Below are 15,780 nucleotides of genomic sequence, written 5' to 3' on the forward strand. Positions count from 1 at the left end.
CATCTGCAAGCCCATCATTTCTTCTGATCCCACCACACAACACTGGCTGCATGCAAAGAGACCACCTGCCTGAATTTTTTTCTCCAGATCCATGTAGCTTTGCTTCAGAACAGGAAATCCTTGCTTTGTGATGTTTTCGTTGTCTTCACCTGTGTTTCTTAACTCATGAATAGTTTCAGGAATAGCTTCAGGGGCTTCTGTTTTCTCTCTAATCAAAACTTCACTGTAGGAAGGGTGAAACAAAGATTGCTTGTATTTCTATCCCCTCATAGGCCAGATCCAGTGTGTCTATCAATCTAATAAAAACAATGGAATAAAGCAATGTAGTGCAGAAATACAACACAGTCATTAACCTCTGGAGATTAAAAGAAGTTAGTACTAGTTTAACTTTCATAACTACATCTTTATTAAAAAGGTTATTCTTGTATGTATGCTGTTGTTGTTGTTGTTGTTTTAAAAAAAGGTAACTGAATCCTTGGGGATACCTAAGAATTCTTGTCCTGCCTTTTCAAGCAGCAATATGTCAACCAATCCAGTGCAGAAACAGAGAACTTGGTATTTGAGATTGCTTCTTTAATGTCAGGTTTTATTTTTTCTGAGCTGTAAGGAAGCAGGCCGTGGAAAACAGCCAGTAAATTAAAACAGCTTGGTAAGAAGATGGTATCAGTGAGTGAAAAACAATTTATGTTCACTTTTTAGAGCCCCATATGGGAAGGCTGTGGATATGTGGTCTGTGGGCTGCATTCTGGGTGAGCTGAGTGATGGACAGCCCTTGTTCCCAGGGGAGAGCGAGATTGACCAGCTCTTTACCATTCAGAAGGTGCTAGGCCCACTGCCAGCTGAGCAGATGAAGCTCTTCTACAGCAACCCACGCTTCCATGGACTGAGGGTAAGAGATAGCTTTGTTCTTTTCTTTTTATTAATTTACTCACACGATATTTACACTGTTGTTGTCATAAAGGTTATTTTCATTTAGAGTGTGTGCCATGTTTTCTGTTGCATGTATTTTTGTGCAACCACAGGATATTTAGATCATGGAGTGTTCATAATTCAAAGTTAAATTCTAATTATACCAGTACTGGGAGGCATAAGTAAGTTCATTTTGCTGTTAAAAGCTGATTTTAAACAGATCTATTTCTTTAACTTTTCTTGTCTTGAATGTTAGCGAATGTGTCAAGCCTGAAGTTACTGTGCACTGTGAAGTTTAGTGGCACATTTGTATGTTTGAAGTGTGGAAAATTTGTGCCAGCTCTCTTAAGTCTGCTGTGATGGCAAAACCTGAGCCTCGGATGCTGTTATGATGATAGGGGAGCTTTTTGCCTTTTTACTTGAATTCCTGAAGAATTAATGTAAGCCATATAAGTAAGAAAGTTGCTTGTTCCCATTTCAGGAGTTTGACAATGCCATGAATTAAACAGAAGCTCGCTAGTGTGGAGAAGTTGTTTAAAGTGGCAAAATGCCAGACAGAATATGTATACTTAAAAATAACAAAATAAACAAAAAAACTCAGTTGTCTTTAACAATGCCTGGTCAATGATTGTATTTGTGTTGTCTTGTTCCATTTTGGTTATCTCTTCTTTGTCTTTTTTTTTTTTTCCTTTAACAAATGCTGCTTACAGAATGTTATGATCTTGATGAATTATATGAAATTGTTAATATAAAATCCAATAAAGAGACATAACAATGTCTTAGGAGACCTGATCTGTGGTAAAGATTGGAGATTGAAGTTTTACTCCATAAAAGAAAAAACAGAGAACGACAAAGAGGTGCACCTAGCTATCTTATAATGCATTAAAGTTTGCCATAAATTATGATTAATATGATTAGCTGGTGATAATAGCAAAACAAATAGTTGGATTAAGGTTTTTGGTGAGTTATTTTAGCTAAAACAATAGTTAATTCCTAAGATTCTTTGATGAAGCCTGCACACTCTTCATCACAGGATTTTATAAAACAGTAACACAACTGTTGCCAAGGTAATGTATGTTTTTGATCCTGCTTAGAAAAGGGCTGTAAAGGATTTTGTTTTTAAAAAATTATATCTTCTAAAGCAGTGCTTCACAAGCTGCAAGCTAAATAAAATATTCTCTTTTCAGCATTATTTTATAAGAATTCTAGTTGTACAGTGTAATCTTACTTGCCTAAACGCTGTGCAATGTCTTAGGATGAAAATGAAGTATCTTTGTTATGTAGCTTTATAGTAAGGTAATTCAAGAAGACAGCATGGACCTAATGTGATTAGCTCAGGGTTGAGTGTCATGAGTGTCTGTTCATATCCTGGATTAATGTTTTATTACTTGGCCTCAGACATATCGCTGCCTTTTCATTCCCATCTCCAAAGTCAGGGTAACCTAATGATAACAACAGTGAAGCGACGGTACGCCTTCTAAAAGAGTACTTTTGGAATACTGAAGTCTGAATAATGACTTCAATATGAAAAATACTACAAAAAAGTTGATTCAGAATATGATTTTTGTTACTTAATTGAAAAAAATATTCCATGTTTTAAGGCAACATTTCAAGTACAGACGAGTTTTTTTTTTAATAATAGCACTTAATAGTGGAAGATACTCAGTTGTAGCGAATAGAAGCAATGCTGTGATCATGCAGATTATTATTTACAAGCTGGCACTGGGTGTTTGCATGATGAAAACTAGTCCTTCAATGGAAATGTTTGTCCACGTGATTATCTATCAGCTTTATGAATCTCTCTCATAACTGTAAGTACTGCCATATTGTAGCACATGATTTAAAAAATTCTTACTCAAATACTCCAGCTCTGCATGCACAGGTGTAAAGATGCCACATTTGCATACTTCATCTTCCTGCTTATTTCCTCCAGTCGTGCATATACACACTGTTTTCATCACTTCTGAGGATTAGGTAGTAGTTAGTTATATCTCTTCAGTCCGTTTGAGGAAGCAAACATCCATGCTATGTTGAAGACCCAAGAAAATAATCTTGTACTGGAAAGAATTTACAGGCTCATATGTTTATGGAAATGTGAGTGGTAATGTGGAGCTGTAGTATTATTCTACGAGTTAGTTACAAATATGATGGAGGACATGAACAAACCCAGTGAATGGCAATCACACATTGCATGTCTTTGGCACATTTTCACGTTTCTCTGTTCATTCCAGAAGTAAAATCTGATTTATAACATTCATTCTATGCGAGTACAGAAATATTTTGCCCATATGGATAGACTGAAGAACAGGGTTTGTTTTACTTAGAAGAATACTGCACTTAAAATAAAATAGTGCCTTAAAACAAGTTAGTGCCTCCTGAAAATCTATTTTCTTTATGTAAACTAGGGGAGGAAGAATGGAAGGCTTGGTTCACCTAGGCTGCTATCTAAGATCAACAAGGCAGACTTGAACTTAAAAGTAAATAATTAAAATAAACTTTTCTGTAATTAAGAAACCACTTTAAAAGAAAGTAAAGTAAAAAGAAAAATACAGAGCCTGTTTAGGAACAAGCACATTCAAACTAATGTTCTTTCATTTTCCTTCAAAGCTCACATAGTATAATTTATGAAAAGTAATGCCAGTACAAACAAAGGATTGCACTTCATAGTGGTCTAACATTTACATACTTGCAGTGCGTGTACAATGCATTCTGCTTCCAAACAAAATACATTTTTGGAAGTGGATACATGTAATGCTGGATTACTCTTCAAAGAAGGGATTTGAAGTCATACTCTGAGGAAGGTGTACCTGTAAATATATGCACCTGGCTGTAAGGATCCTTTAAACATGCAGAAATGGGTGTAAAGGAATAAAAATGTTTAAGACTTCTTGCTCGTTGATAGTTCAGACCAAATGTATAGCTGCTGTATGTTTTTGTACTGTGGCAAATTTCTGTATAGAACATTTTTTCAGTCTTCATATTTGTTGGGGTTTTTCTGTTGTTGTTTCTGTTGTCTTAATCACTGACCCAGATTTTGTGGTTATCTTACATTTTCAGCGATTGTAGATATACCTCAATATTTTATGTGGGTATGTTTTATGTATGACTTGAGTCCATTTGGACATTAAGCAATGGCTTTTTATGTATCGGGTATAGGATTGCCAGTGCATATTCCCTGTTGTCAGTACTCTAGCTTTGATGTGTAAACTGAAGAGGGCTTTTTAGAAAACTCATAGTTAAGATGTGGATGGGATCAAGCCAGGCTGCAACTGAAGCACTTGAATACTATTGGGCAAATACCACAACTGCAGGAACTGCAAATGAAGTATCTGGATCTCAGCTGCATTGTTTTGGATGAACTGTAATTAATACCAATCAGCTGCCTCGCTGTTGTTTGGCTTAGTTTTTCCTGAAGTTTCCCTGGCATTCAAATGTGCAGTTTTCTCTAAAAACAGCAAAAGTTGCAAAAATGAAGGTTTTTGGTTTTTTTTTTTTGGTGCTCATCTTGGAAATCCTGCCTTAATTTCTAATTCTGAAAATACTGGAATATTTGTGTTTAGCTGTTAAATTTGAAGTTACCTCACCGAAATCAGTTTACCTGTTTGTTTGATGTCAGTTCCATGCATGTCATAATCTGGAATTGGATCTCTGATGCCTGTTTATTCTAGCTCATCGTATTTGATGTTATTTTACAATGTAGATATACTGAGTAGATTTTCTTTCATTTGATTAAAAAAAGAAAGGCTGTTTTCGTTTCATTTGACCTTGTTTACAAAGCAAACAGCACAAAACAAAAAAAAAATCCTGTGCATTGTATTTTTTTTTTTTTTTTTTTTTTTTTTTCTTCCTTGAATCTTTTCTTCCTGCTTTTCTTTCTAGACGTTTAGGACTGGCTTCAAGTACTGCCTGGTTTTGTCAAGTCTGTAGTTGACCAAAACTGTCCCTGAGCAGAGCACACTTCATGACGTTGCCAATTCATTCCTACTGCAACGTGATCGCAGGAGTAATCCCAAACCTTTCTGCATAGTTGTTATTCCATTTTTGTGAGGTTTTTTCACTTACAAAGATTTTGGAATTGTCACTCAATCTTTGGTATTTAATTATTACTACATTCACGCAAAAGCAAAATTATCTAATAACCATTTCTAAATTCTTTTCTTGGGTAGATGTTACCTATGTTATTTCTGAATCTATCTTAAAGCACCCACCTCATGTCAATCATAGTCCCACAAATACATTTATAGATCTAAGTTAATGACTTGTCAATTGAGAGAGGTTCCTTGGCTGCTCTACTAATCAAAAATACTTTCTTTGGTTGTCTAGATTCGTGTCATACACCAGCAGTTATTTCTTTCATCATGTTTTGTAATGTTTCAGAAATTATGAACTGTTTTCAATTAGGTTACATGCCTTTATTCACTGTATAGTTTATATTTTATTAATGTATTAATCTATACCTCATTTGCATTCTCAATATATTTTTATGGTGTATTACTTTGACAGTTTCCTGCAGTCAATCATCCACAATCTTTAGAGAGAAGATACTTGGGAATTTTAAGTGGTGTTTTGCTTGATCTTATGAAGGTAAACAAATATATTTATTTTATCTCTGTAATATAAAGGGAAAGATGTCACTTCCTTAACAGAGTGCATTTTAGAAGTACTTGTGAATTTCCTTTTGAGATGTTTTGATATCACCACCATCTATAGTCAGGCTTGATACTTCTTAGGAAAATATCCCCTGCAAATGCCAGGAGAATCTGTCCAAACTTGTCTGGTTTGAAAAGCAATGTATATTCCAGAGAAAAGAACTGCCGTCGTTTGTGTCAGCATGCATACCGACAACCATTCAGATGCACAGGTCACCTTACTAATGCAGGAGGATGAACTCTCAACCTGTGATAAATCTAGATAAATCCACAGTGAATGAAGATTAGATTAACCTGAGTTATTATTGTTCATTACTGGATAAGCATGAGGATATGGACAGTAGATGCACAGTAAACTTTTTGCCTGTCTGAGGTCTTAATGTAGTTGTTACCACTCACCTCTACAAAGCACATTATTTAAGTTGTTCTTCAGTCCTGTTTTGAAACATACCAGCTAGTTCCCCGTGGCCAGGCTAGGATATAGTTCTGAGTTTCTTGCAGTGGTCCAGGAAAAGCCTGCTTTCCTCAGAATGGCTGAACAATGTCAAAATTTCACTATGGTGAGCTGTAGTACAATCCTTCTGTTTTTTCAGCCACAGGAAACTGAAGGAGATTCACAGTGACAAAAATTATGTTTAGAATAAATGTATTATATTTTCTAGTTCACATAAACTTTTTTTTTCCCCTCAGCACTATAATTAACTGTAACTCAAGCTGTAGTAGCACATATTGCTCAACTGCCATTTCAAGATGGTTTCTCATAACATAACACATGCTGGGGATTGCTTTTTTTTTTTTTTTTTTTCATTTTACACTAATTTTATATGTTATATAGCAATGTCTTTTGGGTTCTTCTGATGTGATATAAAAGTTGAAATTGCAAAATGAAGCATCAAATGTTAAGGAAACAGATTTCTAAATAATCCCTTTTTTTTTTTTTTTTTTTTTTTTTTAAATTCATGAAATTCTTTTAAACTTTTTTGTCCGAATTACTCTGTATAAGGTGAGAAAAGGTCAGGGATCCTGTAGAGGGGCTATTTTGTTTGATCTACATTACACAGTTGAGAAGTTGAAACATTGTTAAAGAATGAGCAGAAGACTTAGAATAAAAGCACAGAAAGCACCTGTGGTTAAGTTGCATGCTGCAGATGCTCTACATTTTTTGCTGTGTGCTTTTCTCTTCCCCAGACACTGGACAGTCTGGCAATTATTCACAGTTGCTATGTTCCTTGTTATCTGCATTCCCAAGGAGCTCAGTTCTGACTACTAGATTACTGAATAATCCATGCCCCAATTTATGTCAGCTAGCACTGACATATGTATCTCTAGATCTGTATATATCAACATTTAGAGAGCATTTCTGGACTAGATTAATGAAGAGTCATTCATTTGCTGCTGTTGCTTTGCTGCTCCTCTCTTCACAAATCATGTTCTCTTGCAAGCATGCACTTGGAAATTTGAATATGATGACTTGGGAGAAAAAGAAGTTGAATATTTTATGCTTATTCATATAATCTGTCATTCAGTTATCTCCTTTGTTCATCAGCAGACCTTTTTTTTTTTCTCTCTGGGCTTCCATTTTCTGCTAGAATACCTGAATAATGCATATATGTTTCACGCTTGCTTTAACTGTAGTTGGTCTTCAGCCTTCCTTATGTCATCCATTATACCGACGCAGTGTGTTTATGCTCTTTCTGTGTTGTCCTTGGCTTAATTTCTTACACATCGCCTATTTTGAGTTTTTCTTCATTAAAAAACTCCCTATTTTGTCAAGCTGAGCATGCTTGACATTTTGCAATGAGATGCTTTGTTCCTGCACTCAGGAAGTTTTCTTGGACAGCTGTCTTCAGATGGCACTTTTTCAGGAGATTGTCTTGGAATCCCCCTACAGAAGTCAAAGTCTGCAATCTTGAAAGTTGTGGGTTCTATCACTGATGCTTAACTGTCTCACCCTTCATTTGAATCCTAATGATAAACCCCTCAGGGTTGTTACATCTCAGACTGTCTTCTGTGATCAGATTAGCCTCCAGTACTTTACTGTCAGTGAACAGCAAGTCAAGTACAGTGAAGGCCAACTAACTCTTGTTTGGTTTGCCTCTCCAGCAGTTAAATTAGAAAATGCTGCCAACGTAGTCTGGAAGTCTCCTGAGTAGTTGAAGTCTGCTGTGAGGATGAGGAGCTATATTCTGCTTCTTGTTGTAGGAGGAGTGATCCTCTTTATCTTAGATGTGTAGGTGATAGCAAATCCCTGCTGTAACACCACAAATATTGGTTTTCACTTCTAACACTGACCCAGATTCTGAGTGGGTATACCTTTAGTCTCGTGCTGTCACTCGGTACAAATTAGGAACCAGTTTAGTTGCAGTGCCACTCCTCTTCTTCACTACCTCCTAGCTTCTGATGCCAGCCACACCCATAAGTGACCATGACCCAGCCATCAGCCTTGTTCGCCACCACTTCTCTGTGATTCCAGTCAGTTTCTGAGCCCTATGACTGCCTATGGGCTTTAGTTTTCCTTGCTTGTGCTCCAGCTTCTGCAAGTTAGTTTACAAGGCACTTGAAGTAAGCCTATGATCATCCATAAATGGGCCACTTGTATCGCAGTAGGGATGAGTGCCACAAAGAAGTAAGGAAAGAAAAAATGAATCGTTCAGTACACAGCTTGTCACTTGAGAAAGGCAGATACTGCATACTGTATGACTGAACTGCACAGGAATGCCAAACACTTTGGTGTGCAGGATCCTGTGCAGGGAAAACTAGCTTGTGGTCAAGTGGATGAATATTATATTAGTGCATATACTAGATAGCATTTAGATAGCCATTGCGCGTGTGTGCACACAGAGTTATTCTCTATTCAAGCAATACAGCCCTTAAAAAAGAGCTGTTCTTTTTATTCAATGGCCATTCAAACTTTCATCCTTGCTGACGGTCACGCATCCAAGATGTGTTACATGTGGTCCCATTTCTGCAAGGAAACATTAAAAGTTATCAAAATCAGCAAATTGTTTTTTGATTTTGTGATTAGGTGTTCTCTGTGTGTCAGAAAAGTCAGTATGTTCAGAATCACAGCTGATCTAATGGAATCATAAGGCACATGTTATTCTGAGTACATTGTAAACAGTTTAGATGTTTAGTTTCATGTTTAAAAACATGAATGAACTTGAACCTTTACTGAAATAAAAACCAACTCACATTTGTATATGTTTTTAAAAAATTATAAACTGTGAAGGAATTTTTGAACATTTAATACTGCTTGTATATGCATGTTCTTTTTGTTAAGCCTGTTTCGTTGGCAGTAATATAGTAATGGTAATTCAATACTCTTTGTTTTAATAATGTTTTACAGCATGTCCTGAAAAGTATCTTTAAAATCACATATTTTTAACATCTATATATATATAGGTACATGTATAGTTTTCCATTTACATCTTTTTTTGTTTTAAACATGTTAAACGCAAATCTATAACCGTGTATGTTCCCGTATGTTCCTTAGAATATAATACTTCTGAAAGTCTTCATTTTGTATCATGTGTATTTAAATGCAGTATGAAATTATTCTGGTACCTGCATGTAATCACAGACGATCTGGAGATTAAAAAGCTATTCCATTAACGTTCTTTATTTTACTTTATTGTTGTTGACACAAATATGGATAGTAACATTTAAACTTTCGGATTTATTTTCCAAAGAACTTACTGAAGTTAGATCCAGCAGACAGATACTTGACAGAACAATGTTTGAACCATCCTTCATTTCAAACACAAAGACTCTTGGATCGCTGTGGAAGCTCACCTTCACGGTCAGCTAAAAGAAAGCCTTACCACGTCGACAGCAACACATTATCTAACAGGTAAACGTAGTCGTTTGACCCTTAAACACTGATATTTTCTGTGTTAATGAGTAAGTTGCAACAGTGCTTACACAGAATATTATCTTCAAGAAAATTAGTTATTTTGTAGTTTAAGTACATTGCAATGTATATGCTGTTTCGTGCTGCTTCACTGAACAATGAAGGCAGACGTAGTTTTATTATTACAGTTATTGAAGCTGAAATTTTTTGTTAGCTATATTCATCAGGCTGAATGCATCTTGGGATTTAAAAAAAGAAAAAAAAGTAAAAGCTTTTTCTCACATGACGATAAGAAAATAATTTGGGTTACTCATCTTAAAAAAGTTAGCTTCTTTTCTGAACAATAGCAAGAATTCTGTGGTTTGGAGGTGTTGCTACAGAAAACAAAAATGCATTGATCATGCTCCACAGTAAGGATAGACAGAATTTTGTCTGCATTTGTGGTTATGAGCTGAGTCTAGTCTGCTTGAACTTAAAACAGGATGTATTTGCTCACTAACTCCTTTGTTGGACCCACATAGCTTGAGAGAAGCCACCTGATCTCAGTACATCAACAAACCAGGTTTTCTGGTGGATAAAATACTTTAGTAGAAAGAGACTCATTGCATTCCTTTGACAAAAGCTTTCCTAAAGGCCATCCTCTGAAGTATGCAGAACTACAGTGTCTTTTAATCCTAGCCAGGTTTTTCTTTAGTTCTTCCAGTGAGATTTAAAAAACAGCATTCCTCACTTCAAAATTTGGGAACGTGACGTCTGTATCCTGCATGTTTTCTGAAATGTTTTGGCTGCTGCTATACATACTTACTGGTGCTGGTATTTCTTAATTTCTTGAAATTGTAATTGAGCGTATCATTAGATCACTGGAAGTAGGTAGTACAGAAATCCTTAATATGGAAATAACTAGCATTATCCGGTAATAGTTTCTAATAAGATCCACAAATGTACAAATTCATCAGTCCTGTCAGCTCTTAGTTTATACCTCAGTAATATATCTGAGTTAGATGATGATAGAACTGATTTAAAAATAAGTACATTTACTCAGCTTTAAGCCAGCTTATGTCCATCAAAGCTAATAAGCATAGCCACAGCACTGCTCAGTTGCAGCTGCACTGTTTCAGGGCCAAGATAGGCCCATGAGCAGATCTGCTTTTATGCTGTAGAATCTGAGTTCTGCAGAAGTCGGTGTTCCTGTGGTATTCCTGACTTGGTGTTACAGAGCTCACCAGGCTGCAAAGACCTTGGAATCAGTCCATCCAAATGGCTTTGACCAGCACAATAGCTTCTGTTCTCTCTCTTCTGCCTCCACTCGCCTCAGACATACATTATGTAGCTTGCAGCATTGATTGTACGGGGCTTTTTGGCAGCATTGACATATTTGATTGTTCCACTTTAACTTTGATATGCTGGATGTGTTTAACAATTCCTTCAGTGGATCTACAGCTAATTTTCATAATAGTGCTTAGAGCAGTGATTACAAATGTAGTACAAATTGGTAAATATTTAAATACATATATTGGAAAGTTGGAATTTTTATGATTGGATTCTATATATTTCTTTTTTTTCCACTAGCAGGATCCTTTAACTAAAATGGAGTTGGTCCCTTAGGATATGACCAATGAAAAACAATATACTGACACTTGAAAATCTGTTATTGTAGTGGAGCTTCTGGTTCCTAGTTCACAGTTTCTGCAATGAGCAGAAGTTTTTGATCTTACTACTAATTTTGTGTTATAAAGTGGCAACTCCCATTTAAAGTGAGTGCACTTTTGTTGAAGTTACTAATACATGAATATGTAATCTGGTATATTAATGCTTCTTTATGCATTTTAATGTAGAAATCAAGCCAGCAAAAGTTCTGCTTTGCAGTCACACCACAGATCAAACAGCAAGGACATACAGACACTAGGGGTTGGCGGGCCAAGAGAAGAAGGTCTTCCAGCAAATGAAAGCTTTTTAAATGGAAACCTTTCTGCAGCTGCACATAGCCCAATGCACGCGAAGAAATCAAGCAACCAGCCTGGATCTGGCAATAAAGATCTAGCCAACAATAACATGCCACATCTTCTTAGTCCAAAGGAGACAAAGGCAAAAACAGAATTTGATTTTAACGTGGACCCAAAAAGTTCTGAAGGTCCAGGCACAAAGTACCTGAAGTCTAACACCAGATCTCAGCAGAACCGGCACTCATTTATGGAAACGTCTCAGAGCAAAACTGGGACGCTGCAGCCCGGCGATAAGCATAGTCGCCACAGCTACATTGATACCATTCCACAGTCTTCTAAGAGTCCTTCGTATCGGACAAAGTCAAAGAGCCATGGGGTTCTGACAGACTCGAAATCCGTGGGCAACCTATCTGAGGCTAGGGCTCAAGCTGCAGAACCAAACAGCAGTCGCTATTTTCCATCCAGCTGCATGGACTTGAACTCTCCTACCAGTCCGACCGCTCCCCGCCATAGCGATAACAGAACTTTGCTCAGCCCTTCTGGGAGGAATAACCGCAGCGAGGGCACTCTGGACACCCGAAGACCTTCAACCAGGCACTCCAAAACAATGGAGGAGTTGAAACTGCCAGATCACATGGATGGAAGCCATTCCCACTCGCTCTCTGCTCCGCACGAATCTTTTTCCTATGGCCTAGGTTATACCAGTCCTTTCTCTTCACAACAGCGCCCTCATAGACACTCTATGTATGTGAGCCGGGACAGAGTGAGGTCAAAGGGCTCAGAGGGTGGCTTAAGCGTAGGGCAAGGGATGGCAGCCAGAGCAAACAGCCTGCAACTGTTATCTCCACAGGTGCAGCATAAGTCACTCACAAGGTCTGTTGGCTCTTCACGAGAAGACTGTACAGAAGATACTAATAGGGTTAGTTCAAAATATCACCTGTTACGGAAGACTTACCTTCCTCTCCTTATTTCATGTGGGGACAGTGTCCTGCTTTCTCTCTTCTGTTTCTTTGTTTGCTTAGTTATTCTTCTATGGTGCTGTAAGGCAAGGAATGTGAGACCAAAAAACAAAAAGATGCTAAGTAGTTGGAGTGCAAAATGAGACCACGTTAAAGCTAATAATGATTGAACTATGACAGCTATTTTTATAATGTACTGAAATGTGAGAACAGAAAAAATGTCTGTGAAGTTAACATTTAATTTGTAGTTCCTAGTCTGTTATGTTTTCTAATGTCATTTTTATTGTATTGGTTTTCCTTAATTAACCTTCTCATTTGTGTTTTATTTAACTTCACTAGTATGCCTTTCTGTTTTGAATAGCAATCTTAAATTTTGAAGTGAGCTTTTTCACTTGTTCATAGCATGACATTATTGATGAAATGTCGTGATTTGCTAGAGGGATATAAAAACTGCACTATTCCTCTTGATTAGTATGATAAATAACTGGAACAGGGTAGAGATTTTTTCTGGGAGAAGCCACCAGTGAACTGAAGCCTTAGCAGTGCTATAGTGACTGTCATTACTTATCTTACGATATTTTGTTATGAGTATTACTTCATCAGTGTGGAGAAAGGGCCAGTTTCAGTGTTGATTTACTTTCATAATACCATAGTTGTGAATTTTTTAAGGTTTTGCATAAGATGAATGTCCCCATATCCTTAGATTGCTGTGCCATTGATCCAAAACATAAATGTAAATAAAATTAGCATTTGGTTTTTTTAATACACGTTTATGTCATAAAGTGACTTCAAAATTCTTGTTCAGTTTTGTTGACAAACTGCAGAAGGTCAGATCTACATATATTATTGAATGTCTATAAAAGGATAGTGAAAAAGACTAAAAACCTCAGCCTCTTCAGTTTACATAATAAATACACATAGTAGACTTGTATGCAATCATAAAAAAAGAGTTTTCACATACTGGATGGCTCTTCAACAGAAGAAAGCATAGATAAGGCATTTTTATATATTTAAAAGCACGTTTTTACTAATACATTATTTTTGTATTTAGTATGTCTCTTCCGTTCAGAATTATGTGAATTATTTGTTATAAGAAGAAAAAAATCTCATAAAAGAAGAGAATTTAAAGAAAAATGGCTACTTAGAAGGAATTACAGAAGCTCTACTTTAAAATAAGATTTTATTTCTTGTGCTTAGTCATTTTTTTCTCTCTCTCATTTCAGTCGAATTAAATGTTACTTTTCTTCACAGTATTACTGTAGAAAGGCAGTAATAGCAACATTTGACATTTTGATAATAAAAGCTGACGCTGCCTTGTATTCTTTAATATTTGGATCTTTTTCTAAATTATTTAGCAGATATTAAATTGATAATTAATTCTAATTTTAATTCCTATTATCAGATCATTCTTTGTCTTTTGACAGCTACTTGAAAAACTTTATTTCAATCAGAAAAATTGTTATACATCCTAATGCTTATAGTTTTGTTCATTGTGGTTTGCTTTGGAATGTCTAATCATTTGTAAAGAATTCACCTTTATCTTTTTTGGTCAGTGGTTTTTAAACTTAAGTCTTCAATTCATTGTTTTGAGGCCATATTTCAACCAGCAGAAGCCTGAAGGGAAAAATACTCTTTTGAAATATATGGCAAGTCTGTACGTTCGCAAAGCGTTTTTGTCTGTTTTCCTTCTTTTTCACTATTTTCGATCACAAATCGGAATTAAAATTACAATATTTGTATGACTCTGATAGGAATTTCAGATAGGAATCCTTTCCTATCCCTTTTTCTTGCCACATGCTGTATTACAAATGAGAAAACTTCACTTTCTTCAGCCATAGTGAACTCAAAACTTCAGGAAAAATATAAAGGTTGTCAAAGAATCTGTATTATTTTCCTAGTAAATTTTTCCATTCAGTTCTACTGGTTTTCTCTGCTACTGTTGTCTCTCTGGGCTCATATTTTGTGAAATGTCCTTAGTTCCCTGTTTGTAGATTCCATTAAGCCACTAACAATTCATTTTAAAGAAAATCATTCTTTGTTCGCTAGGTTTAAATCTTACTTGCATTCGGTGCATTAAACTTTCCAAGTCTCAGTTTCAACAGTGTTTTCTTAAGGGCTCTTTTTAAGTTAAACGTACACAAAGGGGTAGGCAGAATAAATTCAAGTACAAGTTGCTACTATTGTCTCGTATTTATGACTTAAATGCTAACCAACAAAAAGTGCCTTAAGTCATAATTTAATCAAATTTATCAAACTCAAATTTTGCTGAAGCAATCTGTGATTTAAACCATTGTTTTAGTTGCATTTATCATCTGGGCACAGTTTTAGGAGTTATATTATTGATGGTAGTGAGTTCAGATCTTTATTAATGAAAGACAAAACAAATTTTGGAAATGTTTCCGGGTTTCCTGGGAGGTCTTAGAGTATTGAATTTTATCTGGTCCTTACTGCAGAAAGAGTCACAGCTTCTGGTTCATTTAAGAAAGGAATTAAGTCATATTTGGTGGCCAATTCCACGCATATATGGTCGTTTCTGAGGGAGTACTTAAGTTTTTATTTGACGTACCTTCCAGGAAGTTTTTATTCAGAAACATAGATTAATTAGAGATGGTGATGTACTTTTGCTATCCTGGTGATGTGCTTTTGCTATCCTGTCTGACCTACCTATTCAGCTTATATATTTCTTAGTTTCGGGATACCTCTTAGTTTGTGAATAGTAGATTTTGTGACTGCTGGCTCCTGTAGGTACTACTTTGTAACAGCTGTTAAGAGATAGTGCTTTGGTGTTGCAATAATCACAAATTACATGCATTTCTTGTTTATTTTTTTAAAATTTGCCATTAGCAGAGTGACCAGATTCCATCAGAAACAAATTTAACAAGACCTCCAGTAAAAGATTCCTCCAGAGATGTTACAGCTGCATTTCATTCACGGCGAAAATCTGAGGTCTGAATCATGCTAAAGTCCTTAAAATTACAATTAAGAGGCAAAATTTTGTTAATGCCATTTTGGAAAAAGTGAATGGAACAACAAAACCAAATAATTATTGATTATGGGGTATGTGGTTTGAGACTGGCAGTTTTTCATAGCATGAAATGAAAACTGTCTGTAGTAAAATTCAGAGTTTATTCCTTGTTATGTTAGTTAAAAACACAGCATTTCATTTTAAATAGCTGACTGTTCTTTTCTATAGGGTGGAGCATATCATGATCCACACACAGAAGATGGAGCATCTACTAAGGAAAATAGAATTCTGTATAATGAAGCTGTTCCCAGAAGAGTTGGCAGTTTTTACAGAGGTAATTTTATGGTGCATCTTTAAAAATTAAACAAGAATTTTAACATGGAATATAAATGAAGTAGTGGAAGTTGGTGCAGAGAACTAAGGTGAACAATTTAAAAAAAAACAATTGGAGAAAGAATTGTTACCACGCTTTCAGATACTAGACTGACCTACTCAGTTGTATGTA

At 35.9% G+C, this 15,780-nt stretch overlaps 1 protein-coding gene across 12 annotated transcripts in view; it reads left to right on the forward strand.

Annotated features, from left to right (window-relative positions):
* The window catches only part of CDKL5 (cyclin dependent kinase like 5), a 121,643-nt gene that overhangs the window by 82,482 nt on the left and 23,381 nt on the right, over window positions 1-15,780 (forward strand). For 10 of the 12 annotated variants that reach the window (XM_052673988.1, XM_052673992.1, XM_052673987.1 and 7 more), the window contains 6 exons: window positions 700-889; window positions 5,413-5,493; window positions 9,248-9,408; window positions 11,244-12,270; window positions 15,155-15,256; window positions 15,504-15,609. In XM_052673988.1, the coding sequence (XP_052529948.1) occupies window positions 700-889; window positions 5,413-5,493; window positions 9,248-9,408; window positions 11,244-12,270; window positions 15,155-15,256; window positions 15,504-15,609 (1,667 nt within the window). The remainder of the gene's footprint in view (window positions 1-699; window positions 890-5,412; window positions 5,494-9,247; window positions 9,409-11,243; window positions 12,271-15,154; window positions 15,257-15,503; window positions 15,610-15,780) is intronic. The other 2 variants (XM_052673994.1, XM_052673996.1) reach the window with 2 other exon arrangements.

This window comes from Tympanuchus pallidicinctus, unplaced genomic scaffold, assembly GCF_026119805.1.
Source record: "Tympanuchus pallidicinctus isolate F22 unplaced genomic scaffold, pur_lepc_1.0 scaffold14, whole genome shotgun sequence".
Lineage (NCBI taxonomy): Eukaryota > Metazoa > Chordata > Aves > Galliformes > Phasianidae > Tympanuchus > Tympanuchus pallidicinctus.